Source organism: Saccopteryx bilineata, chromosome X (genome assembly GCF_036850765.1).
Source record: "Saccopteryx bilineata isolate mSacBil1 chromosome X, mSacBil1_pri_phased_curated, whole genome shotgun sequence".
Lineage (NCBI taxonomy): Eukaryota > Metazoa > Chordata > Mammalia > Chiroptera > Emballonuridae > Saccopteryx > Saccopteryx bilineata.
The window spans coordinates 7,806,244-7,833,818 of record NC_089502.1 but is presented as its reverse complement, the minus strand read 5'-3'; the positions used below and the strand labels follow the sequence as shown (position 1 = coordinate 7,833,818).

Sequence of the window (27,575 nt, the reverse complement as noted above, 5' to 3'; positions counted from 1 at the left end):
CCAGTACCCCACTTAGCACCATACACAGTTATTAAAGTATTGTTGATTATTTTTTTATGCTGTACTCTACATCCCTGTGATTATTTTGTAATTACCAATCTGGACTTCTCAATCCATTCCCAATTTTCACCCAGTCTCGCAGCCTGCCTTCCTTCTGGTAAATGTTAGTCTGTTCTCAGCATCTATGAGTCTCTTTGTGTTTTGTTTGTTTGTTTATACTGTTCTTTAGTTTCCACACATGAGTGAAATCATATGGTATTTGTCTTTCTCTGACTTATTTCACTTAGCATAATAACCTTTATGTCCAACTATGCTGTCACAAATGGTAAGTTTTTGTTCGTTTTTACGGTCGGGTAATATTCCATTGTATAGATAGATAGCAACACTTTTTTATCCACTCTTCTATTAATGGGCACTGGTGTTGCTTCTGTATTTTGGTTGTTGTAAATAATGCTGCAGTGGACATAGGGGTGCATATAATCTTTCAAATTAGTGTTTTGGGTTTCTTCGAATATATACCCAGAAGTGGAAATGCTGGGTCATAAGGCTATGGTACCATCTTTGATTTTCTTGAGAAACCTCCAGACTGTTTTCTTTTAATTTTTATTTAATTTATTGGGGCGACATTGGCTAATAAAATTCTATACGTTTCATGTTTACAAATCTATAATACATTATCTATATAGTGTATTTACTGTTTTCCGTCCCGAGAGCCATCCTGACAGGTGTGAGGTGATATCTCCTTGAGGTTTTCTTTTGTGTTTCTCAGGTGATTAGTGACACTGAGCAATTGTTCCTATGTCTTTTGGCCATCTGTCTGGACTCTTAGGAGTTTTTAAACAGAGTTTGGATATGAACCCCTTATCGGATATATCACGGGGGAATATCTTTCCCCATTCAGTAGATGGTCGTTTTGGTTTGTTTATAGCTTTCTTCACCATGAAAAAACTTTTTGGTTTGATTGAATCTCATTTGCTTATTATTATTGTTTATTATTACTACTATTATTTTGGTTTCCCTTGTCCGAGAAAATATATCAGAAACAAATACTGCTAAGAGAAATGCCCAAGATTTTATTGCCTATATTTTCTTGTAGGAGTTTTGTGGTTTCGAGTCTTAATTTAAGTCTTGAATCCACGTAGAGTTTATTCTTGTCTATGGTGTTAGAAGGTGGTGTAATTTCATTTTCCGCATGCATCTGTCCAGATTCCCCAGTACCGTTATCGAATAGACTGCCTTAACCTCATTGCATGTTCTTGCCTCCTTTGTCAACTGGTAACTGACCATATAGGTGTGGGTTTATTTCTGGGCTATTATGTTCCATTGATCTCTGTGTGTGTTTTTATGCTGGTCCCATGCTGATCTGATTACTTAGCTTGGTAGTATAGTTTGATGTCAAGTGACGTGAGACCTCCAACTTGGTTCTTTCTTTCTGCCGCGGGGACAATGAACTACTCGGAGGCCGGATGACATGCTCCGCGGGGCCCAGGGGAGGCAGCAGATCCAAGGACTGAAGCCCGGTCCACAGCCTTGCTCAGATATTTATTAGCCAGTACAAATAACTCAAGGAAGTGGACACCAGAAGTTTTCAGGGGGTGAAGTAAAGGACAAGGAACATGCTGACTTTTAATCTCTGTTCCCAGAGGCTAAACTATATCTGTTGCTAAATCCTATCCCGCTGTTTTGCGTTTGCAGTACGGGATCAGAGAGGCCCCTGGACTCTCGTCCGCTCCGGGCTTTTGCCCTAGGATGCCTCTGTCTCTGATTGTTTACCCTAACTCTGCAAGTCTTCACAGCATATTCCTACATTTGCCCCCAAATTACTGCATTGTTTGGGGATTTTGTGGTTGCAGATACATTTCTGTATTATTTGTTCCAGTTCTGTGAAATGCACAATTGGTATTTCGATAGGAATTGTATTGAATCCATAATGCTTCGAGTAGTATGGACATTTTAAAGATGCCAATTCTTCTTATCCATGAGTACCATATGTGTTTCCATTTATTTGTGTCTTCTTTAATTTCTTTCTATTTCTTCCTTCAGTGTCTTATCATTTTCCGAGTATAAGTCTTTTACTTTATTCCTCAAATTTATTCCTAGGTATTTTGTTTGGTGCCATTGTAAATGGGATTGTTAGTTTCCCTTTCTGTTAGTTAATTATTGGTGTATAAAAATGCAACCAGTTTCTTGGTGTTTATTTTGTATCCTGCTTTACTGAATTCATTTATCAGTTCTAATATGTATATTTTGGTGGATGCTCTAGGGTGCTCTATGTACAGTATTATGACAGTTTTACTTCCCCCCTTTCCAATTTGGGTGCCTTTTATTTCTTCTCCTTTCTGATTGCAGTGGCTCAGATTTCCAGTACTGTGTTGAATAAGAGTGGGGAAAGTGGGTATCCCCTGTCTTGTTCCTGATCTTAAGGGAAATGATTTTATTTTCCCCATTTGAGTATGATGTTAGATGTGGGTTTTTCATATAGACCTTCATGATGTTGAGGTATCTTCCTTCTTTTCTCACTTTACTGAGATTTTGTTTTGTTTTATCGTAAATGGGTGCTGGATTTTGTCAAGCTTTTCTGCATCTGCTGCTGTAATCATTGATTTTTAATACTTTATGTTTATGTGGTCTGTCATGTTTAATGAGTGAGGATATTGTACCTTGCATCCCAGGAATAAATCCTATCTGATCATGGTGTGTGAGCTTATTTTTTTTTTCTTTTGTGTGTGTGTATGTGTGTGTTGTGTGTTAGAGAGAGAGAGAGAGCTTTTTTAACGTATCGCAGGATTCTATTTGCTAATACTTTGTTGAGGATTTTTGCAGCATGTTCAACAGGGATGTTGGCCCATAATTTTTCTTTCTTTGCTCGGTGTCTTTATCTGGTTTTGGAATGAAGATAATTGCTGGCCTTGTAAATGTGCGTGGGAGTCTTCCCTCATCTTGAAGTTTATGGAATGGTGCTTGTTTTCCTTTGAATGTTTGGTAAATTACCAGTGGACTTAATCTGGTCCAGGCCTTTTGGTTTGTTGGAAGTTTTTTGATACTGTTTCAGTTTCATTAGTTATAATCCTTCTCTTCAAAATTTCCTGTTCTCCTCAATTCAGTGGTAGAAAACTATGTTTCTAGGAATTTATCCATTCTTCTAGATTATCCAATTTGTTGGACGTAGTTGTTCATAATATTCTCTTATAATCTTTTGTGTTTCTGTGGTTTCAGTTTTTACTTCTCCTCTGATATCATTTCTGATATTTATTTGGGTCATCTCTCTTTGTGTTTTTGCTGAGTCTGATTAAAGGTTTGTCAATCTTGTTTATCTTTTTCAGGAACCAGGTGTTGGTTTCATTGACCTCCTGTATTGTTTTTTTTAGACTCTTTCATTATTTCTGTTCTGTTCCTTATCATTTTCCTTCTTTTATTCACCTTGGGCTTTGGTTGCTGGTTCTTTTCACTACTTCCTTTAGGGGAAAGATCAGATATTTTGAAATTTTTCTGTTTCTTGAGTAGGCGTATTAAAGCTATGAATCCATCTTAGGACTGCTTTCGGCTGTGTTCAAACAGATTTTGGGTTTGTTTTATTCCCATTTTCATTTGCCCTCAAGGTATCTTTTGATTTCTTCCTGATCTCATTGTTAACCAGTTTATTGTTCAGAAACATGTAATTCAGCCTCTATTAGTGTGTTTTTCTGTTTTGTTTTATTTCCTTGTAATGATTTCTAGTTTCACACCATTGTGGGTCAGAGGAGATGCTTGATATTATTTCAAACTCCTTTAATCTACTGAAACTTGTAGAGTTTCCTAACATGTGGTCTACCCCAGAAAACCTTCCATGTGCACTTGAAAAGGAAGTATAGTCCTGCTTTGGGGTAAAATGACCTGGTAATGCCAATTAAATTCTATCTGATCCAGTGTGTCATTTTTTTTTTTGTATTTTTCTTGAAGCTGGAAACGGGGAGAGACAGTCAGACAGACTCCCGCATGCGCCCGGCCGGGATCCACCAGCACGCCCACCAGGGGCAATGCTCTGCCCACCAGGTGGCGATGCTCTGCCCTTCCGGGGCGTTGCTCTGCCGTGACCAGAGCCACTCGAGCGCCTGGGCAGAGGCTAAGGAGCCATCCCCAGCGCCCGGGCCATCTTTGCTGGGCCATCTTGCCTCCAATGGAGCCTTGGCTGCGGGAGGGGAAGAGAGAGACAGAGAGGAAGGAGGGGAGGGGGGTGGAGAAGCAAATGGGCGCTTCTCCTATGTGCCCTGGCCGGGAATCGAACCCGGGTCCCCGCACGCCAGGCCGACGCTCTACCGCTGAGCAAACCGGCCAGGGCCCAGTGTGTCATTTAAGGCCACTGTTTCTTTGTTGATTTTCTGTCTGGAAGGCCTATCCGTTGACCCTTTTATCATTATGTAGTGTCTTTATTATCTCTACTATATAGTCTTCGTTTTAAAAAGTGTATTATTTTAAGATATAAGTATTGCTGCCTCAGGTCTTTTTAAAAAATTCTATTTGCATGAAATACCTTTTGCCATCTCTTTACTGTCAGTCTGTGAGTTTCTTTTCTTCTGTGGTGGGTCTCTTGTAGACAGAATATATACTGGACTTGCTTTTTTACTGATTCAGCTACCTTAATGTCATTTTATGGGTGCATTTAAACCATTTTCATTTACAAATGATAGGTGATAGGTATGCATTTATTGCTATTTTATTCTTTATAATGATGATTCTCTTTTTCTTTCTTTCTTCTTCTTGAAGAATTCTCTTTAACATTTTCATCAGATCCTAAAAACCATCCAAACGATGACAAGCTGCTACTTTAGGGCTTTGCTGGAAAGCAAGCAGTTAATGGAGATAAGGATGACCTCTGGTAACCCACTGCTGTTTCTCCTTTCTCACTTGCCTTGTCCTCTGCTGTAGGTGTCTCCCGCAAGAAGTACACAAAGAGACAAATTGGAATCTGAGACTTCAGCTGCCAGGAACCTTGTACACTGCTGGAAGGGGGCAATGGATACTGTCTTCCGTTGTGCAATGCAGGCCGCCTTGAATCTGGGCTCAACGTTTCCAGAGTGTGATACTGACTCGGAAGTCTTCCGTCAGCGCTTCAGGCAGGTTCGTTTCAAAGAAGCAGCTGGGCCTCATGAAGTTTTCAACAAACTCCGGGAGCTTTGCTATCAGTGGCTGAAGCCAAAGCTGCGATCTAAGGAACAAATCCTGGAGCTTCTAGTGTTGGAGCAATTCCTAACAATTCTGCCCCGGGAGCTAGAGACCTGGGTGACAGAACAACGCCCAGAGACTACAGAAAGAGCAGTGTCACTATTAGAAGGCTTACAGGACTGAATTTGAGCTACCAGAGCCACAGGTGAGAAAAGAGTCAGGGATCTGGGTAATTAGACTAAAGGGTACCAGGGACAGGTGGGATTGGATCGGACATTTGCCCCCGTGTCTTTCTTTCAGCCCCACGATTTCACCACACTTCTTTTCATCTCTCTCTTCCAGTGGAGAAAACATGTGGGTCAGTGGTTTTCAACCTCCTCAGACTCAATCCCCCTTCTGTAACAAGTATTTTCTAATGTCCCAGTAAATGTACCTAGATGAAATTCGTAGATAATAGAACCTACCTACAAGCACTCATCAGAAACACCAATATTACGCTCTAGTGTCTGCAGGACCAAATTCTGGCTTGCAGCCCATTTTATATGTGATGCTAGTCATGGTTTGGACCTGTTAAAGCATTGTTAGAAAACCAAAGAGGAAGAAGGAGAGTAAATCGCATCCTGAATGTGGCACACAACGCGTAAAATATTTACTGTCTGGCTCTTTGCAAACGAAGTAGGCCAACTTTGAGTCAAGTAGAGTCTCGGAGGAATTTAAATAAAAGGAACAGAGTTGACTAGAAACCAAAAAGCATTTCAGCGTGCACATGTTCCTGGCTTGAGTGGCTTCAGAAGACCTTATCGAAGTTGTCAAGACGCTTGCCTCTCTACTCAGACTCCTGTGAGGCTACAGGCAGTAATTCAGGTCCAGCAGAGCTCCAAACACTATGAGCAGTGTTACTGCTGGTCATGTGATTTTCCAGAGTGGCAAAAGAATCTTGGGTGAACCTGAACAATTAGTAGTATAGTCTTTCTTTTGAAAAGAAAAGAAAGAAAGAAAAAGTAAGAACACTTTTTTTTAAAATTTACACCTTACATTCAGTATTACTTTTATTAGCTCTAGGCACACAGCATAGTGGTTAGACAGTCATAGAGTTTACGAAGGGTCCCCCCGATAACCCCAGTACCCACTGGGCACCATACATAGTTATTACAGTATTGACCATATTCCCTATACTGTACTTTACATCCTCACCATGACTTTCATTTCCAAAGCAGTGCTTGCCTAGAAAAGTTGAGTCATGCTAAGGTGTGCAATAACGTTTTGAGATTATATGACGAACAATGAAGAGGGTGTCGATTGGTTCTTTTTACCTATGTCAGTGGTCGGCAAACTCATTAGTCAACAGAGCCAAATATCAACAGAACAACGATTGAAATTTCTTTTGAGAGCCAAGTTCTTTAAACTTAATCTATATAGGTAGGTACATTCCTTATTGAGGTAGCAGCTTGCACGTTGGTATTTGTGGAAGAGCCACACTCAAGGGGCCAAAGAGCTCGTGAGCCACAGTTTGCCGACCACTGACCTATGTGGGTATTTGAGGGGGACAGTCCAAAGCTGGTAGGGACCTGGAGTTCTGCACTGTGCATTATCTATACTCCCATCTCTGCCCACTCAATTGTGATAGCCACCACCTGCCACTGTATTCTAAACACCTCCTAGGGGCGGTGGCCTGGCCCTCTGCTCAGAACCCCCGAGGAAAACCTGTTGGAGGCTTGCGATAGCTGAGCACAGGCCGTCATCTTTGGAGAAGGGAGGAAGTGTTTCTAGTGGGGCATGAGGGGCGCTGCAGTCTTGTGTGTTGATGGGATTCGGTAGTTAGCCTGTACGGACAGGACTCTGTTCCCAAGTTTCCTGCCTCCAAGATGGAATGCCTTTATGGTTTCCCTTCCCTTCTGTGTCTCTTTGTTTGGCTTATGCATGAGATTTTTTTTTTCTTCGTGTGGTCTTATCCTGCATTGTCAGTATGACAGGCACCCAGCCAAGTGTGGCCTCTGGAGCACTAGAAGTGTGGCTGGCCCAGATTGGGTAGGCTGCGAGGATAAATGCATACAGCACTCAGAAGACTTAGGTGAACAATGAGGTAGATGACATAGCTCATTAATAATTTTTGAATGCTGCTTACATTATGAAATTATGCTATTTAGATATATGTTGTTAAATAATGGATATTGTTAAGATTGACTTTACCTATTTCTTCTATATGACTGCTGGAAAATTTAAAATGACTTTGGTGGCTTGCATTTTATTGCTACTGGGCACAGCTGATCTAGACTTTAGAGCAGGGGTTCCCCAAACTTTTTGCACAGGGGGCCAGTTTCACTGTCCTCAGACCGTTGGAGGGCCGGGACTATAAAAAAAACTATGAACAAATCCCTATGCACACTGCACATATCTTATTTTAAAGTAAAAAAACAAAACGGGAACAAATACAATATTTAAAATAAAAAACAAGTAAATTTAAATCAAGAAAACTGACCAGTATTTCAATGGGAACTATGGGCCTGCTTTTGGCTAATGAGATGGTCAATGTGCTCCTTTCATTGACCACCAATGAAAGAGGTGCCCCTTCCGGAAGTTCAGCGGGGGCCGGATAAATGGCCTCAGGGGCCGCGGGCCGTAGTTTGCGGACCCCTGCTTTAGAGTGATGGGCTCTGGCATTTCCTCCAGATCTTTACCCCAGACATGCTTTTGGATGACCTGGCAGCAGTTGAAATGGCAGACATACCACCAAACATCCACGTGGAGGTACCCCCTCTCCCAAGCAGTGGGACCTGTCTCCGAGTCCCCAGTGGCAGAGGCGTGGATCCCACAGGCAGGGTTGCAGGAGCTGAGCTACGGTGCTGCCTGGGGAAGGCCAGCCCCTTCTGGACCCTGGTAAGGACACGGGTTTTATTTTCCTGTCCTTGATTTCTGTTTTTGGAGCTCAGGAAGCTCTCCAGGGTTGAGGTTGTTTAGAAACACCAAATATCCGATGAAAATGGACCCACTCTGTTAAAGACTAGGAGGAGGAAATTAGATTGAACACATTAGATTGAACAAGATTCAACATCCCTTAAGCTAATGAGCCTGCTCATGAAAGAGGCATCGGCCGAGAATGTTGCACAGGAAATCGATGGGAATTTTGGTAGTACGAATAAAGATGAATTTCCCCCAGCAAGTTTTTGTCAATGACATCTGTGGCAGTGTGAGTCCCAAGGGCCTCGGTTGCTCTTATGGCTTAAGAGCCACATTCAAACATGATACCTTATTAATGTACTCGCTTCAGATCCTTTAAGAGGATTTAATTGATTACTAAATAAAATGAATATATATCTTATCCCTAAAAAGCTAGAGCAGTGTTTCTGCAAGTATAGCAAGCAGCTTCTCCTATCAGGATCACACGGGCTGGGGTTCATTTTCACAAGCTCTCCAGGTGAGAGCTGTGCATACTATGGTTTCAGGACCACTGCCCCAGACAGCACAGGAGTTAGTCCCAGGAGAGAAATTCCAGGGTAAGAAAGGTTCATAGAAGTTCGTGGAAGTCTCAAAGGTGGTCAGGGACTCTTTCCAAAACTGTACAGAAGGAGAAACCCACAGGGGTTCTCCGGCCAGGCCCTGGGAGATACCATGTTAGAAAAGATTGTCGTATATGAATTCAAAAATCTTGTGAACTTTTAGGTACCCTGCCTGGGTTCCTTGCTTTTCCCGTGTCCTGACTAGGTGCGTGAGAATGGATATCCAGGACACTTGGAACCCATTTGCTCTTGAAGCCAATAGAAAATTCCAGCTCTAGTGCTTCCCTGTGGTTTTACCCCTCTCTTGCGGTTTCCATTCCGAGTGCTATCTCTCTTCTCGGGGTGTCTGGCAGACAATGAGGAAGGATACATGTGAGACTACACTGTCTTTTTGGAAAGGATGGTTTGGTCCATTCCAAGCACAACTGTACGACCACATGTTATTTATATGTGCAATGCTACCCATCCTTACACAGTTCATCTCATAATGTCACAGTGTGGTTATTTGGTCCTGAATTTGTCTCCCTTTCTGTATTCATTCTGTTTGTCTGGTACCAAATCTTGAACCTTGCTCTAGCAAGTGCTGGGCATATAGAAGATACGGGCTCAGTCTCGTTTGCAATAGCAGTGACCAGGAGGAAACACCCAAAAGGAGAGATATATAACCATTAAGGTCAAAACCAAACTATATAGAATATTGTCGTTTATACTCCAGTCTTTATTTTGCCTGCATCTCTTATCTGTTAACAAGCTTTTACAAACCTGTGTTTCTGTGTGTATGCCTGCAACAAGTGGCAGAACCTTGCCAGTCGTGTTGAATTATGAATCATTCTGCATGAGTTCCCATCACATGTGCGGATTTGCTCCTCTTAGCAGCAGTGCTGGGTGCAGAGAGCAGCACTGTTGCTCTTGATTTGCGTACTTGAGTCTCTAAAGCACAGGAACGTCCGGTATGTTCAACAAGGGAGAGAGAGAATGATGTAACAAGTGAAGTATATCTGTTAGGAGGAGAGGAACCTACTCCTTTCTCAACACTGTTTAAAGTGATATAATATGCTTTGTCTTCCGGACTGGGAGGTCTCTATGTCTACTTCCTGGTCACCAAAGTCTCATCCTCTTTACCACTTGTAGAGGGCCCAAGGGGTCTGCAGGCAGAGCTAGGAGAGAGATATGACCAGCAGGTAGGTGGCAGGAGCACGCACAAACTTTGCTGGGCAACTCTGTCAGGTGTGCCTGTGGAGGAAGTCAGGGGCTGGAAGGGGAGGAGGACCAGGGAACTCCACAGGGAGTAAGGGCTCGAGAGGGGGCTTGCCTGTCTAGGTGAGGATTGTAGCCCATTAGCAAGCACACTGGGAGTCTCCAGGTCAGAGAATGCCAATGGGCAGCAGCAGCTTGGGGTCATATAACACAAGGCTCCACCTTTTCAGTGCCTAGCAGATGTGGGGGTGATAGTTTCTGGGCTATGCAAAGGAGGCCGGCTCTAAGTGGTTAAAAATCTGCTTCTGGGAGCTGATATTTGAATGCTTGGATGTGTGAGAATTTGAGTTTGCAGCATGCAAGCTTTTGAGTAAGGAAGTCCCAGTGGGAGTGAAGAAATGAGCAGACTAGAGCCCAATACAAAGAAGGCTCGTCCATACCCTTAGGCTCGTTTCCAGCACAACCTCTCGGGTCCTCTCTGTGGCGTTTAAAGGTAAAGAAAAGAGCCATGTCCACAGAAGGTGGCATAGAGACATGACTTCTGACTGACTGATGTTCAGTGTCGGCCAAAATATCGTGGAGCCAAGCTATAAAACACACAGTGAGCATCCTTCTGTGTGCATGTGCCAGCAGGACAGATTTCTAGGTTAGGAACGATTGGTTAGGGAGCCTATGCATTTAAAACTTGAATAGATATGGACGAATGGTGCTGCAAAATTATTGCACCAATTTACCCTCCCACTACAGCATGTGAGTGCGAGTGTCTGCTTGCCTCCACTCACAGCTGTGCTTTGTGATGAGCACCAGGGCTGTTCTCCCTTTATTGGCATACAGATGGAGGGCTGTGAAAATCCTTTTAATCATTGTCCAGTTCATGCCGCATTTGTGGTAGCATTTTATGGAATGGGTGACTAGAGGGTGGCAACTGAAGTCCGAAGGGTGGGAGATGGGTCAGAGGAGGATGGTTAGCGGCCTTAGCTGACGCGGGCTGTGAGCTTAAGCTGGGGAATACAAGCTCAGGGTAGTGGCAGGAGCAGACCCTTGAGAGTCCAGAAAGTGGAGGCTGAGTGCACCTGAGCCAAAAAAAAAAAAATCAGAATGTCACACAGGAGAGAGGTGGGTGGCGGTAGGCTTGGTGCACAGTGAAGAAGTACATGAGGTTGACATCCAGCAAGGTGCTCCAGATTGGGCCAGCTTCTTTGAAAGTTGGCACTGGCACCAAGGAGTACTGTGCCGGGCTGAGGAAGCAAGGGGACAGTTCTCAGTCTCTTTCGGTTTGGTGCTGCACAAAAAGGGGGCAGCTGGACTGACGATGATACTCCTGGCCTTGTTCTCATGGGTGCTAGATTCTGCTTCCGGGGCTGCTTCAGTCCTTGACTAGTCACATCTTTAGCTCCCTACTTTCACCCAAGGGGCACGTGTCTGGGTTGCTTTCGTGGTGACTTTGCGATGAATCTACAGCCTGAAGAGTTTCAAGTCCATGCTTTATGTATCAGATGGGAACTGCCATATGAACATATCCTGCCATTCTGAACTTGTTTTCATGTCTCTCTTATGGGGAAATTCTCCGCCTTCAGGTTTCTGCCACCCTAAGGCTGTGCTGCTGTCCGCTCCACCCACCCCCCCCCCGCCATGACCTTTCACATTGCTCGCACTTTTGCTTGATTGCAACTATCCTTTGACTCATGACATCCAGTTTTATTTGACCCAGGGCTTATACGCTCTCATCCCAACCTTACCTTTGAAGTGGAAGCATAACCAAAATGAAGAGTTGTCTTTTGAATCCCTTCATTTGAAATATATGGTATTTTAGTCGACTTCCTATGCTTCTCAGTATATGTTCTAAAAGCTCAATTTTCTTTCGGATTAACATTAGTCAAACCAACTTGCTAATGTCCTGTTTACTAATTCTGATATTTAAGCATTGCCCTGTATTTCATTCTGAAATGAGCCACTTCCAACTCACACTTGATTGCAGACCCGTCAACTTGGCCAGAACTGAGGTGGGGGTTGGAAAGAGGACCGAGCCACTGTGGCCTTCACTGAGGAGAGGCGTGGTAGAACACAAGGGGACAGCGAGTTTAGAAACTTCTCCTGGTTGTCCTTACATAGACACCGAGAAACATTGTTTGGTGATTATTTCGGTTTGCTTCAAGAGACTCTACTTCTAGACTTCAGCTGAAACAAACAGACAGATTATTTGTTGCCCATTGCCGACCTACCTCAGTTGCCATTTTAATTTGAATATCTCTTTAAAAAATTATTCCAGTAACCATTCTCCTAACCACCACTTTGGCCTCTCATTTTCTTCACTTGGCAGTCAATAAAACAGTGTTTCTCAGCTTTAATCTGCCAACACTTTAGGAAGGTTGAGTTCGTGTTCTGGCCCTCACCTACATAATTCCATTCTCAAAACAGATGTGGAATTCTTTCAGTGCATTGATTTTGCACCAGTATTGATTCACTTCCCTTCTGTAAATTGGAGGAGAATAGCTTTGAACTGAGCACAATAGGATCTCCCCTCTGCCCTGCCATTTGGCTTTCTTCTTATCTTGAAAGCGCGCGCGCTACACAAACAGACACACACACACAACTTGTCAGAGGCTCCTGGAGAAGCACTGCTGAGAAGGGTAGTAGGCAGATATTGAGAGGCCACGTGTCCAAGAAAGAGACCTGGACTCTGAAAAATCCGGTGTGGATTCAAACTATCCTTCCTCCAATCTCTCCTTATGGCCAGGACACCCACAATCAGAGCCTGACCCTGCAGCGACCTCGGAGAGAGACCTACAGGATTGCAAGGAAGTGCAACAACTCTTGGAATTGCTTGACTTCAAGATAGGTAGGTGAGGGTTCGCGAAATGTTTGGGAAGAAATGAAAGTAAAATTTGTCCTGACTCCCAGGATAAAGAGATTTGGGATATACACTTGGAATTATTTCCATCTTCCCACTAGCTATTGACTAGAAACCTCAGTCTGTCTCTTCATTCCCCTTGGGACATGGTGACACTTGCAATTCCTACCCACGTTCCTGATTTTGATATTGGGAGAAAAGAAAAATGTCAAATCAGAGAAAAACTGGAAAGTATATAACCATTTTCTGGGTTTTTGTTTGTTTGTATTTTACTGATAGAAACAGAGAGAGAGACAGAGAGAGAGACAGAGAGAGACAGAGAGAGGGACAGGCAGACAGGAAGGGAGAGAGATGAGAAGCATCAATTCTTTGTTGCAGCAGTCCAGTTGTTCATTGATTGCTTTCACATATGTGCCTTGACCAGGGGGCTAAAGCAGAGAGAGTGACCCCATGCTCAAGCCAGCGACCTTGGGCTCAAGCCAGGGGCCTTGGGCTTCAAGCCTTTGGGTTCAATCCAGTGACCATGGGGTCATGTCTGTGATCCCCCACTCAAGCTGGCGACCCTGTGCTCAAGCTCGTGAGCCTGCACCCAAGCCGGATGAGCCCTTGCTCAGACCGGCGACCTCAGGGCTTTGAACCTGGATCCTCAGCATCCCAGGCCAACACTCTATCTGCTGCACCACTACCTGGTCAACCTATTTTCTCTTTCTTTAGACAGAAATGCACTTCTTGGTCCCAGTTCACCAGAAGACTCTGAAGAGCCAAAAACTCAACTGGAAAATCACACAGAGCAGCTACCCGGAGACCACGCATTGCCTGTCGATGACTGGAACCCCTTTCCAGGAGACAGAGCTCAGAGATCCAACAAGGAACAACCCCTCAGCTCCAGTGCCCTTGAGCAAAACAGTGTCCAAAAGCAAGCACACCGATGTATTCAGTGTGGGAAATGTTTTGTTTCCAAGAAGGTACTTAAAGGGCACCTAAGAATTCATTCAGGAGAGCTCCCTCATGAGTGCCTTGAATGTGGGAAAAGATTCCTTCGTAAGTCCAACCTACAACGGCACCTCCGAGTTCATTCAAGGGAGGCACCCTATAAGTGCAGTGCGTGTGAGAAGCGATTCACTCGGGCATCGAAACTCATGGAACACCAGGAAACCTCTTCTCCTCAAGGAGTGTACACTTGCCCTGACTGTAGGTTGCAGTTTTGTGTTAGAAAATATTTTATGCAACACCAAAAAAGCCACACAACTGTAAAACCCCATAAATGTCACAGTTGTGGGAAGAGATTTAGTCGAAAAAGAGACCTTCATGTGCACCACATGGCACACACTGCAGAGAGACCGTTTGTGTGTGAGCAGTGTGGGAAAAGCTATAGACAGAAATCAAGCCTTGCTTTTCATTTAAGAAACCATCCTAGGGGAGAAGCCATTGTTCTACAAGCTTCTTAAAGATAGCACACTATCATATGCACCAAGCTACTCACTTTAGGGAAGAATGCTTTGAGAATTTGTTGAGGGAAACAGCTCTTTCACAAACTGACACTCCTATATCAGAGCTTTAACCTGCAGTAGGCTATCTTGGAAGAACAGTGTTCAGGCTTATTTATAAGAACAGCTTTCTGTTTTGCGATGCTTAAAATGCATCTTCTGCGTCATACACATTCTAGAGTATTCACTAACTCTTGCTACTGTCCTAGACGTGATATTTCTTTCTGTTTAGGCAAGTTTTGTTTAATCCTTATGATGAAAGTGTCTTTGTCCCAAGCCAACCACAGCATAGGTGTAAGTAAGGAGCGTATCAAGGTCGGCATTCCTTTGGCACCTAGGGTCAACATTCCTGTAGACGGGTACGTGCCCAGTTGACCTGTATCTGTGCACTGTTTTACTCACATGGACATAGATACGCTGTTCTTGTTGGATTGCCACTGACTAGTAATTGGAGAAACATGCAGATGCTTCCCTGATGGTGCCAACGAGCACTTCCCTTGACTCTCTCTTCCACCATGTGTCAGAATCTCTTGTGCACCCACTGCTGTGTTTATACATCATCTGAGCCTTGAACACAGTTCGTTTTTGAAATGGGGAGCACTTCCAAAAGATAGGGGCAAGGGAAAATGTCCAATCCTAAGGTTCTGTGCAGGGCAGAGAACAGTGCCCACCTCACAAGTACTAGCAAGAGTGTGAGTGGATTATATAAATGTCAAAACCCTACCTGCAGTGGACTTCCAGTAAATACTGTATTTTCATTCTTTGTTCTGTGAAATGATGAAAGCGTTGAAGGCCACAAACTTAACTTTAAGTCTAGCTTTGGTCACCTCCCACACATCTTATGCAATGTTCTTATGTGTGATGTTGCAAGTGTTCGTTATTGCAGTTTTCATTTTATTTCTGTTCTTCCCTAAGAGTCAGACATTGTTGATAATTTCCTGCCAACTTTTGGTTATAATGCAAAGTTTGTTAAGTAACATGGTTCATTCTTGTTCTGCTTTGAAGTGTATTTACATTTCCTTGAAGACTTAGGTTCTCCGACCATACAGACTAAGGGTTCCACTGTAGGGAACACCCTAGGAAAGGAATGGTTGTGCCATTGGATTATAGCTACTCACCTCTCTAAATACTTCGAAATTGTACGACACATATGTTTTCCCACGCCTTGGCTTGCGGTTTCACTCACTTAATGGTGTCCCTTGATGAAGAGAATTTCCCAGGAGATACATGGTTGAATTGATCATTTCCCCTTTATTATTCATGCTGTTTGAATCCTGGTGGTGAAGAAAATTTTTGTCTACACCAAGATCATAAACATATTTTCTATGTTTTGACTTAAAAGTTGTATTATTTTCCCTTAAACATTGTGACACATTTCACCTGGAGTTGATTTCTTTTACAAACGGTATGAGGTGTAAGATTCAAGAAAACTTTTTTTTACTTATTTATTTATTTGTTTGTTTACCTATTTATTTATTTATTTTTAATTTTAAATTTTTATTTAGAAAATTAACTTTAAGAGGGTAACATTGATCAATAAGAGTACATAGGTTTCAGGTAAGAATTCTAGAGCATGGAACTGTTGATTATGTTGTATACCCATCACCAAAAGTCAGATCATTTTCTGTCACTTTATATTTGTGTCTCCTTCCCCCCTTCCCCACACCCCTTCCCCCTGGTAACCGCTTCAGTTTTATCTATGTCCATGACTCTCAGTTTTATATCCCACCTATGTGTGAAATCATACAGTTCTTAGCTTTTTCGGATTCACTTATTTCACTCATTATAATGTTCTCAAGGTCCATGCATGTTATCATAAATGTCACTATGTCATCATTGCTAATGGCTGAGAAGTATTACATTTTATATATATACAGAAAACATCTTCTATAAGCAATCTTCTATCGTGGGACACTTTGGTTGTTTCCATGTCTTGGCCACTGTGATTAATGCTGCGATGAACATGGTGGTGCCTGTGTCTTTACGTACCAATGTTTTCAAGTTTTGGGGCATAGATACCCAGTAGAGGGACTGCTGGGTCATATGGCTATTCTATTCTTAATTTTTTTGAGGAACCACCATACTTTCTTCCATAATGGTTGTACTAATTTGCATTCCCGCAAGTAGTGAATGAGGGCTCCTTTTTCACCACAGCCTTCCCAACACTTGTTATTACCTGTCTTGTGAGGTGGCATTTCATTGTAGTTTTGATTTGCATTTCTCGAATAACTAGAGAAGAGGAACATCTTTTCATATATCTGTTGGCCATTTGTATGTCTTCTTAGAAGAAGTGTCTGTTCAGGTACTCTCCCCTTTTTTTAATTGGATTGTTTGCTTGTTTGTGGCTGAGCTTTACGAGTTCTTTATATATTTTGAATATCACACCCTTATCGGAGCTGCTGCTTGCAAATATCATCTCCCACTTAGTTGGCTGCCTATCTGTTTTGTTGTCAGTTTCCTTTGCTGGGCATAAGCTTTTTAGTTTGACATAGTCCCATTCATTTATTTTTGCCTTTACTTCCCTTGCCTTTGGGGTCAAATTCACAAATGTTCTCTATGGCCAAGGTCCATGAGCTTAGTACCTATGTTTTCTTCAATGTAATTTATTGTTTTGGATCTTATATTTAGGTCTTTGTTCCATTCTGAATTAATTTTTGTGCAGGGGGACAAAGTGTAGTCAAGTTTCATTCTTTTGCATGTGGCTTTCCAATTTTCCGAGCACCACTTATTGAAGAGGCTTTCTCTTCTCCATTGTGTGTTTTTGACTCCTTTGCCGAAGATGATTTGTCCATATAAATGTGGTTTTATTTCTGGGATCTCAATTCTTTTCCATTGGCCTATGTGTGTGTTTTTCTGCCAATACCATGCTGTTTTGATTATCGTGGCTCTATGTTATAATTTGAAGTCAGGCAGTGTGATATCTTCTGGCTGTATTTTCATTTTTTTATTTATAAAATACCCATCATGTATCTTTCTCCTGCTTGGCACTGAAGATACAATGCTGAATAAGAGACAGTTCAGATTCCTTTATGTAAAGCATGGCACGTATCCCCCATCCAATTCTCTATTGATGACAGAACCTTGTCATTAGGTGCCTCATACTTTTGTATTATTTCATCACTTCCAGGGTCAAGCTCCATATGGTGACTTTCTTCAGACTGGAGATCCTAGATGTGATTCCCTTCTCCTATGGAGCTTCTGGTGACTAAGAAGGCTTGACGACCTGCTGAAGTTTCTCCTGCACATGCTACAGGAATAAGGCTGCTCACCTGTGTGGGTTCTTTGGTGTTTAATAAGGTGTGAGTTCTGAATGAATCTTTTTCCACATTCATGACATTTAAAGGGCTTCTCTCCTTTCTGAATTCTTACGTGACATGTGTGTGTAGGTTTGTGTTATGACTGAAGCTTTTCCCACACCATGAGCATCTATATGGTTTTATTCCTTGGTGTGCCATTAGGTGCTTATTTAGATCTGAAGTCCATCTAAACCTCTTATCACATTGTTGACATTTATAGGGTTTCTCTTCAATGTGAATTCTCTGATGCTTAATAAGGTCAGAGCTGACTCTGAAGCCTTTCTCACATTCCTGACATTTAAAAGGTTTCTGTCCTGCATGGCTTTTCCCTGAAAATCCATACGTTTTGGAAGCTCTTGTTTACAAGTTGAATGTTTCTTTCTCTTCTTCCCTAGAAAAGCTTGAGGCTGTTTCTGTACCCTGTGTGTACCACCATGATTTTCTTTGCCTGTTTTTTTCTGGGCAACTGTCACTCTGGCCTTTCTTAATATTTTGCATCCTGATGCTTGTATTTCTAATGTAGAAGTAGATATAGGTGGGTCATTTCCAGTGTCACTTTTGAGCTTTGACCTTGTTGGAAAAAACAGAAGAATCAGCCATCTGTATCCCAGAACAAGAAAACTAGGAATGGAACAACAACAACAAGAATTCAATTATGACTGCTTTTAAAATACAGGAACAAGTGATTTTTGGTCCAATCACAACAAAAATGCATGGGTCCATTTCTCCCTGAGTCTCCCTGCTAGCCCTCCCCCCCTAAAACCCATTAAAGAATGCAAGGCAAAACAGAGAATTTTAAAAAGTGGTAAAAAGAATGGAAAATAGTTTGTGACCCCAGAATTAGGAGAATAACATAGCAAGATGTCTTACACCCTCACACCCAACAGAAGAAGGCAACCCAGATCTAATGTTTTTTTTTTTAAATTTAATGCAGTGACATTGATAAATCAGGGTACATATATTGAGAGAAAACATCTCTACATTATTTTGACATTTGACCGTGCTGTATACCCCTCCCCCAAAGTCAAATTGTCTTCTGTCACCCTCTATCTGGTTTTCTCTGTGCCCCTCCCCTCCCCTAACCCCTCTCTCCCTCTTCACCCCCCCCTCCCCCAACCCCCCGCCCCTGTTGCCATCACATTCTTGTTCATGTCTCTGAGTCTCATTTTTATGTCCCCTCTATGTATGGATTCATCTTAGTTTTTTTTCTGATTTACTTATTTCACTCCGTATAATGTTGTCAAGGTCCATCCATGTTATTGTAAATGATCCGATGTCATCATTTCTTATGGCTGAGTAGTATTCCATAGTATATATGTACCAAAGCTTTTTAATCCACTCGTCCTCTGATGGACACTTGGGCTGTTTCCAGATCTTCGCTATTGTGAACAATGCTGCCACAAACATGCGGGTACATTTCTCCTTTTCGAGCCGTTCTATGGTGTCCTTGGGGTATATTCCTAAAAGTGGGATAGCTGGGTCAAAAGGCAGTTCGATTTTCAGTTTGTTGAGGAATCTCCATACTGTTTTCCACAGTGGCTGCACCAGTCTGCATTCCCACCTACAGTGTAGGAGGGTTCCCTTTTCTCCACATCCTCGCCAGCACTTATTCTGTGTTGTTTTGTTGATAAGCGCCATTCTGACTGGTGTGAGGTGATATCTCATTGTGGTTTTAATTTGCATTTCTCTAATGATTAGTGATGTTGAGCATTTTTTCATATGCCTATTGGCCATCTGTATGTCCTCTTTGGAGAAGTGTCTATTCATCTCTTTTGCCCATTTTTGGATTGGGTTGTTTGTCTTCCTGGTGTTGAGTTTTACAAGTTCTTTATAAATTTTGGTTATGAACCCCTTTTCAGACGTATTGTCAAATATGTTCTCCCATTGTGTAGTTTGTCTTTTTATTCTGTTCTTATTGTCTTTAGCTGTGCAAAAGCTTTTTAATTTGATATAGTCCCATTTGTTTATCCTGTCTTTTATTTCACTTCCCTGTGGAGATAAATCAGCAAATATATTGCCCCGAGAGATGTCAGAGAGCTTACTGCCTATGTTTTCTTCTAAGATGCTTATGGTTTCACGGCTTACATTTAAGTCTTTTATTTTTATTTTGAGTTTATTTTTGTGAGTGGTGTAAGCTGGTGTTCTAGTTTCATTTTTTTGCAGGTAGCTGTCCAGTTTTCCCAATACCATTTGTTAAAGAGGCTGTCTTTACTCCATTGTATTTCCTTACCTCCTTTGTCAAATATCAGTTGTCCATAGAGCTGTGGGTTTATTTCTGGGCTCTCTTTTCTGTTCCATTGATCTATATGCCTGTTCTTATGCCAGTACCAGGCTGTTTTGAGTACAACGGCCTTGTAGTATAACTTGATATCAGGAAGTGTGATACCTCCCACTTTATTCTTCTTTTTTAAGATTGCTGAGGCTATTCGTGTCCTCTTTTGGTTCCATATAAATTTTTGGAATATTTGTTCTATATCTTTGAAGTATGTCATTGGTATTTTAATTGGTATTGCATTGAATTTATAGATTGCTTTGGGTAATATAGACATTTTAATGATGTTTATTCTTCCTAACCATGAGCATGGTATATGCTTCCACTTGTTTGTATCTTCCTTGATTTCTTTTATCAATGCTTTGTAATTTTCCGAGTACAAGTCTTTAGTCTCCTTGGTTAAGTTTACTCCTAGGTACTTTATTTTTTTGGTTGCAATTGTGAAGGGGATTGTTTCCTTAATTTCTCTTTCTGACTGTTCATTGTTGGTGTATAAAAATGCTTCTGATTTCTGAGTATTGATTTTATATCCTGCCACTTTGCTGAATTCATTTATCAGGTCCAGTAGTTTTTTGACTGAGACTTTAGGGTTTTCTATATACAATATCATATCATCTGCAAATAATGATAGTTTTACTTCTTCTTTTCCAACTTGAATGCCTTTTATTTCTTCTTCTTGTCTAATTGCTGTGGCTAGGACTTCCAGGACTATGTTGAATAAGAGTGGTGAAAGGGGGCACCCCTGCCTTGTTCCTGATCTTAAGGGTATTGCTTTTAATTTTTTCCCATTGAGTATGATGTTGGCTGTGGGTTTCTCATAGATGGCTTTTATCATGTTGAGGTATGTTCCCTGTATTCCCACTTTGCTGAGAGTTTTGATCATGAATGGGTGCTGGATTTTATCAAATGCTTTTTCTGCATCTATTGAAATTATCATATGGTTTTTCTCCTTCTTTTTGTTTATGTGATGAATCACATTGATTGATTTACGAATATTGTACCAGCCTTGCCTCCCCAGAATAAATCCCACTTGATCATGGTGTATGATTTTTTCCATATATTGTTGGATCCGGTTTGCTAATATTTTGTTGAGGATTTTAGCATCTATATTCATCAGAGATATTGGCCTATAATTTTCTTTCTTTGTGTTGTCTTTGCCTGGTTTTGGAATCAGAATTATGCTCGCCTCATAAAAGGAGCTTGGAAGTCTTCCTTCCTCTTGAATTTTTTGAAATAGTTTGAGAAGGATAGGAGTTAGTTCTTCTTTGAATATTTGGTAGAATTCCGTTGTGAAGCCATCGGGCCCCGGACTTTTCTTTGTTGGGAGTTTTTTGATAACTGTTTCGATCTCATTTGTTGTAATTGGTCTGTTTAGGTTTTCTGATTCTTCCAGATTGATTTTTGGAAGATTGTATGTTTCAAGGAATTTGTCCATTTCATCTAGGTTGTCTAGTTTTTTGGCATACAGTTCTTCATAGTATTTTCTTACAATATTTTGTATTTCTGTTGTGTCAGTTGTTATTTCTCCTCTCTCATTTCTAATTTTATTTATTTGAGTCCTCTCTCTCTTTTTCTTGGTGAGTCTACTTAAAGGTTCATCAATCTTGTTTACCTTTTCAAAGAACCAGCTCCTAGTTTCATTGATCCTCTGTATTGTTTCTTTAGCCTCTATGTCATTTATTTGTGCTCTGATCTTTATTATTTCCTTCCTTCTACTACATTTGGGCTTTACTTGCTGTTCTTTTTCTAATTCTTTTAGATGCAGGGTTAAGTTGTTTATTTGAGCTTTTTCTCGCTTCTGAAAGTGTGCCTGTAGTGCTATGAACTTCCCTCTCAGCACTGCTTTTGCTGTGTCCCATAAATTTTGAGTTGTTGTATGCTCATTGTCATTCGTTTCTAGGAATTTTATTTCCTCTTTGATCTCATTCTTACTCCATTCATTATTTAACACCCTGCTATTTAGTTTCCATGTGTTTGAGAATTTTTGAGCTTTTCTGCTGTGATTCATTTCTAGTTTCATGCCGTTGTGATCGGAGAAAGTGCTTGATATGATTTCAGTCTTCTTAAATTTGTTGAGAGTACTTTTGTGCCCTAACATGTGGTCTATCCTAGAGAATGTACCATGAGCACTTGAAAAGAATGTGTATTCTGCTGCTTTAGGGTGAAAGGTTCTGAAGATATCTATTAAATCGAGTTGATCTAGTGTTTCCAATAAGTCTGCTGTTTCTTTGTTAATTTTCTTTCTTGAGGATCCATCTAGTGATGTTAGTGGGGTATTGAAATCCACTACTAGTATAGTATTGCTGTTGATCTCGCCCTTTAAATCCATCAAAGTCAGTTTTATATATTTGGATGTTCCTATATTAGGTGCATAGATATTTATAATAGTTATATCTTCCTATTGGATTACTCCCTTTATCATTATGTAGTGGCCTTCTTTATCTCTTACTATATCCTTTGTTTTAAAGTCCAATTTGTCTGATATAAGTATTGCTACCCCAGCTTTTTTTTCATTTCCGTTTGCATGAAATGTTTTTTTCCATCCTTTTACCTTCAATCTAAGTGTGTCTTTTGTTCTAAGGTGTGTCTCTTGTAGACAACATATGTATGGGTCCCGTTTTCTTATCCATGGCTACCCTATGTCTTTTGATTGGATCATTTAATCCATTTACATTTAAGGTTATTATTGATATGTAGTTGTTTATTGCCATTTTCTTCTTTAAAGGTGTATTCCTTTTCTTGCTATATTCTTTTCCCACTTTGATCTGTTTACAACAGGCCCCTTAACATTTCCTGCAGCATTGGTTTGGTTGTAATGAATTCCTTGAGTTGTTTTTTGTCTGGGAAGCTTTTTATTTCTCCTTCGATTTTAAACGATAGCCTTGCTGGATAAAGTAGTCTTGGTTGTAGGTTCTTGTTCTGCATTACTTTGAATATTTCTTGCCATTCCCTTCTGGCCTCAAGTGTTTCTGTTGAGAAGTCGGATGTCATCCTTATGGGGGCTCCTTTGTAGGTGATAACTTTTTTTTCTCTTGCAGCTTTTAATATTTTCTCTTTATCGCTTAGCTTTGGTATTTTAATTATGATGTGTCTTGGTGTAGGTTTCTTTGGGTTTCTCTTTAATGGAGTCCTCTGTGCTTCTTGGACTTGTGAGAGTTTCTCTTGCATTAATTTAGGGAAATTTTCAGCTATGATATGATTGAACAACATCTCTATTCCTTGTTCCTTTTCTTCTTCTTCAGGAACCCCTATGATGCGGATGTTATTTCTCTTCATGTTGTCACAGAGCTCTCTAAGAGTTTCCTCAGACTTTTTGAGTCTCTTTTCTCTTTTCTTCTCTGCTTTCATGCCTTCATTCCAGTTGTCCTCTAACTCGCTGATTCGATCCTCTGCTCTATCTATCCTGTTTTTAATTCCTTCCATTGTGGTCTTTATTTCTGATATTGTATTTGTCATCTCCGACTGGTTTTTTTTTATACTTGCTATTTCTTTATTTAGGTTTTCAAACTGCCCCTCCATTGTTGTTCTAAGACTTCTAAGCATCTTTACAATCATTATTTTGAACTCCGCATCTGGAAGTTTGATTATTTCCATATCACTCAGCTCATCTCTCAAAGGTGTCTCTTGTGGTTTCATTTGGGTTGCACTCCTTTGTCTTCTCATAATGGTGTTTTATTTGTAGAGTTGTTTGAGTCTAGGCTTGGTGTTGTCTGCCTCCAGTTTTCAGTTGTGTTATTTCTAGGTCTTCTTGGGTTGGTATGAGCTATTATTTGTAATCCACTTTTGAATTTGGGCAGCTTTGAAGTGTTGATTTGTTTGTTTTCTTAACAGGTGATAGTCTTGTTAACTGTTCTCAGCAGGGGGCTTCCTTGAAACTGTAACCAGGAATGCTGTGGGTGTAACCTGAGATGCTGAAGGTCTCTTCCACCAACTAATCTCACTGGGGGCAGGGTTTTTTCTCAGCTTCAGTAGGGGGAGGTGTATCTCAGATCTCCATGGAGACCTGAGTTACTGCCCCTCCTCCCCACTTCTTGTTTTCAGCTGTGTCTTGTTGCACTGATTGGAGCTGGATAGATGTCCGGAGATCTCTGATCCGGAAGCACTTCAGCTCTGTTTTGTGAAAGGTTCAGTCCCTCCCCCAGCTATGGCCTCCTCCAGCACGAATGAGTCAGCTTTTTTATTTCGTTTCTTGCATACCTTAGCCCCTCACAGTCTGTCCCTCTCCCTGTCCTTTCCACTTGGGAGATAAGCTGGTCTTTTCAACCCACCTTGCTCCCTGGTCGCCAGGTAAGTGGCTGTGAGCAGTAGTTTCTGCTCTTTTTCCTCTGTGAAATCCTCTCTGGGCTCTCAGCCTCCCCCTCCCGCCCATCCGTTCCTGTAAGCAGAGGAGATTCAGGCACTCCTTACCAGGATTATTGTGGCTTCCTCTTTGCTCCTTGGTTTTTGAGAGCTGTTCTTGCAGTTCAGTGTTGGTTTTTCATGCTGATTTTTCCTAAATTGATTTGTATTCCAGTTTGGTGTTGAGAGCTGGGCGTCTGTGCGTCTGCCTACTCCGCTGCCATCTTGGAGCTCTCCCAGATCTAATGTTTTCTAAGTGTCAACCTAGCAACAGAAGGCTTCCTGGATAGGCTTATTCTTTCCCCAGTCTGAATGGGAAACCTTATGACACATTTAGAACCCATTAGAAGACACCAAGTGGGCAGGCAGGACTAGCAAGAGGTACCTAGGCACAAGTGGCATGACCCAGGAAGCCTGTTTATCTCTGTTGGTCTGAGACTCCCCGTTCCCACTGAGAGACACTCGAGCCTAGGAGAAATACCTTTCTTACCCTCAGGGAGCACCTGCAGGGACACATGGGTGCCCTAGCAGTACCACATAAACCAAGGAAATAGCAAAAGCTCTCTGAAAATTAAGCTGTCACCAGAAGCATACCCCACAAAAGTAGGAAGGACCCTATGTGCTAAAATAAAGCACGGTGACTTCCCATTGAGTTAAAATATTTAAATATTATCCAGACTTTCCTAATATAATGTGCAAAATAATCAAGGCATAATAATAATAAAAGTCACCCATCAGACTAAGAACTTATAAAAATCACAACATGAGTGAGAAAAATGCAATCTGACAAAAATGAAATCAGATGAGAATGTAAAAAGAAACAAAAATCAAAAACAAAAATAAAACAAAATTAAACTATACTTCAAAATAATCCATGGTTTAAAGAGAAAGTCTCAAAGAAAATTTAAAAATACATGGATGAATGAAAATGAAATTACAATATATCAAAATATGTGCCACAAAGCTAAAGAAGTGCTCACAGGAAAATGTATAGACGAAAATGTTTACAATAGAAAAGGGGAAGGGTCTGAAATCAATAATCTAAGGTTTCTACACCAAGGAACTAAAAAAAAAAAAAATCCAAAGCAAACTGAAGAAAGCAAGTAAATATCAGAGCAGAAATCACAAACAAATGCTTGTACTTAAATATAAATAAATTGATAAGCCTCTATCACAACCGACAAAAATAAAAGAAGACACAAATCACCAATATCAGGAAGGAAATTGGGTATATGACTACACATTCAGCAAATATTACAAAGATTATAAGGAAGTACTATAAACAACTTTATGTTCATAAATTTAAATTTAGGTAGAAATGGACCAATTCCTCAAAAACTACAAACTATGAGAATTCAACCAATATGAGATACATATTCTGAATAGCAATATTACCATTAGAGAAATTGAACTCATCATTAAAAAGCTTCCAGAAAAAAAAAAATCTCCAGGTCCATAAGGTGTTACTGGAAGATTCTACCAAATATTTAAAGAATTTCCACCAATTGTATGCAATCTCTTTCAGAAAAGAGAAGAGGAAATACTACCCAACCCATAGGGCCAGCAGTACCCTGATAGCAAAATCATACAAAGATAGTACACTAAAAATGAAAACTACAGACTAACACCTCCCATGAACTTAAATGCAAAGTTCCTCAGCAAGACATAGGTAAACTGAAATGTAACAATATGTAAGAATTACATAATATGTAAAAATTACATACCATGATCAAGTAGGATTTATTGCAGGTATGCTAGCTGGTTCTACATTTGAAATCGACCAACACAACCCACCATATCAATAAGCTTTGAAAGATCACAATCCTATCAACTGACACAGTAAATTATTTGACAAGTCTCACATCCACTTGTGATAAAAAACACTAAGAAACTTAAGAATTATATAGACTTGATAAAGACCGTCAACAACAAACCCTGTACTAGTATCACAGGTAATGTTGAAAGACTTAGTGTTTTCATGAAAATGGGAAACAAGTCAAGGATGTGTACTCTCATCACTCTTTCTCAACATAGTCCTGGATGTTTTGTCTACTGCAATAAGGTAAGACAATAAATAAATAAATAAATAAATAAATAAATAAATAAATAAATGTGACTTCTGGGCAAGATGGAGGCATAAGTAAACGTACTCGCCTTGTCCTACAAGCACATCAAACTGACAGACTACGGGACCACCATCATTCAGAACCATCTGAAATTTGGATAAACGGAAGTGCTACAAGTAGGTAATTAAAGAGAAGCCACGTAAAGACTAGCAGGAGGGGTGGATATGCAGAGAGCTGGTCTCACCCATGCGCAGCAGATACAAGTAGGGAGGGTATCTCAGCTGTAGTGGTCTCCTCTGATGAGCAAAGGGTCCCAGCCTCACTCCAGGTTCCCCTTTCAGGGTTTCAGTGTCAGAAAAAGAAGTCCCCATAACTTACAGCAGCATAAACCTGTGGGAATTTAGGCTGAGGGAGATGGAAGCCTTCTGGAGTCCCAGGCAGTTCCTCTTAAAGGGCCCACCCACAGACTTACTCAGACTTACACCTCTGAGCTATAGCACTGGGGTAGCAGCTTAAAAGGCACCAGAGACATACAGGGAGGAAATTGAGACCTGGGTCACAGGGTAGGCCACTTTCTCCCAGACAGAAGTGCTGGCAGAGGCCATTTTTCCTTTGATGAGCCCTCCCCCACAGAGCCTGCAGGTGAGCCCTATATATGAGTCTCGAGCAACCTGGCTCACACTGTTTGCCTCACCCTGGTGATTCCCTGAGACCCCACTCTACCCAACTTTCCAGGAAATACCCAAGCTATTTGCAGTGGTTTTTCCAAACCAATGGCCTGTCTTGGCTCATGCTTTACACTTTCCTAAAATCTCTCAAACAAGCAACATCTGTACTCAATGTGCCCTATACTCTCACTAAGTGGCCCCAGGCCTGGCACTAGCAACAGCCGGTCTTGGTACACAGTTTGGCCTCACCTGGGCACCTCCAGCCTAGAGCAAGTAGCAGCCGCCTGCAAGTCACGGAACTCATGCCAGGTGGTCCCAGGCAGAACACAGGCAGCAGCTAATTATGACCTACACATCCAGGAGGCCCCAGAGCCAGCACACCATGTCGATAGCTTTAGACCATGTCGAAGCACTACCATCCAACTACTTCAACAAGCAACACACTCAAAGGTTGAACTCAGTGGGCACCAGATCCCCACTAAAGTAAGTCTTGCCCTGTGGGGGTGGGTCCATGAACAGTTGATCCTCCATGGTAGTCAGAGGTCAGTGGTCGGTGGTCACAACCAGTCCTTGCAGCTGATCAGCCTGGGGGTAAATTCCTCCCACTGATGTGCCAACAGCAATCAAGGCTCAGCTACAAGAGGAGGGTATGTACACAGCCCACTTGGGGGAGGAAGCACATCGAGTGCCCAGCTTGGGTGATCAGGAAGGCTGTGCCACAGGACCCTACAGAACACTGACTACATTAGGCCACCCTACCA

The 27,575-nt window shown here is 41.4% G+C and overlaps 3 protein-coding genes and 1 pseudogene across 5 annotated transcripts in view; 3 read left to right on the top strand and 1 right to left on the bottom strand.

Moving 5' to 3' along the window:
* LOC136316972 (integrator complex subunit 6-like) overlaps window positions 1–27,575 on the top strand; it is a 482,266-nt gene that overhangs the window by 170,744 nt on the left and 283,947 nt on the right. The gene's annotated exons all lie outside the window — the stretch shown is intronic.
* LOC136317352 (zinc finger protein 449-like) lies at window positions 4,993–14,135 on the top strand (annotated as a pseudogene).
* LOC136317350 (zinc finger protein 75D-like) lies at window positions 17,328–27,198 on the bottom strand. Its single transcript, XM_066249993.1, is given in 4 exon segments — window positions 17,328–17,549; window positions 17,552–17,805; window positions 17,808–18,040; window positions 27,167–27,198. Coding segments are annotated over 4 exon segments (741 nt in total).
* LOC136317349 (zinc finger protein 75A-like) overlaps window positions 27,197–27,575 on the top strand; it is a 52,919-nt gene continuing 52,540 nt past the window's right edge. The window contains 1 exon segment of the mRNA XM_066249992.1: window positions 27,197–27,297. Within this exon segment, the coding sequence (XP_066106089.1) occupies window positions 27,197–27,297 (101 nt within the window).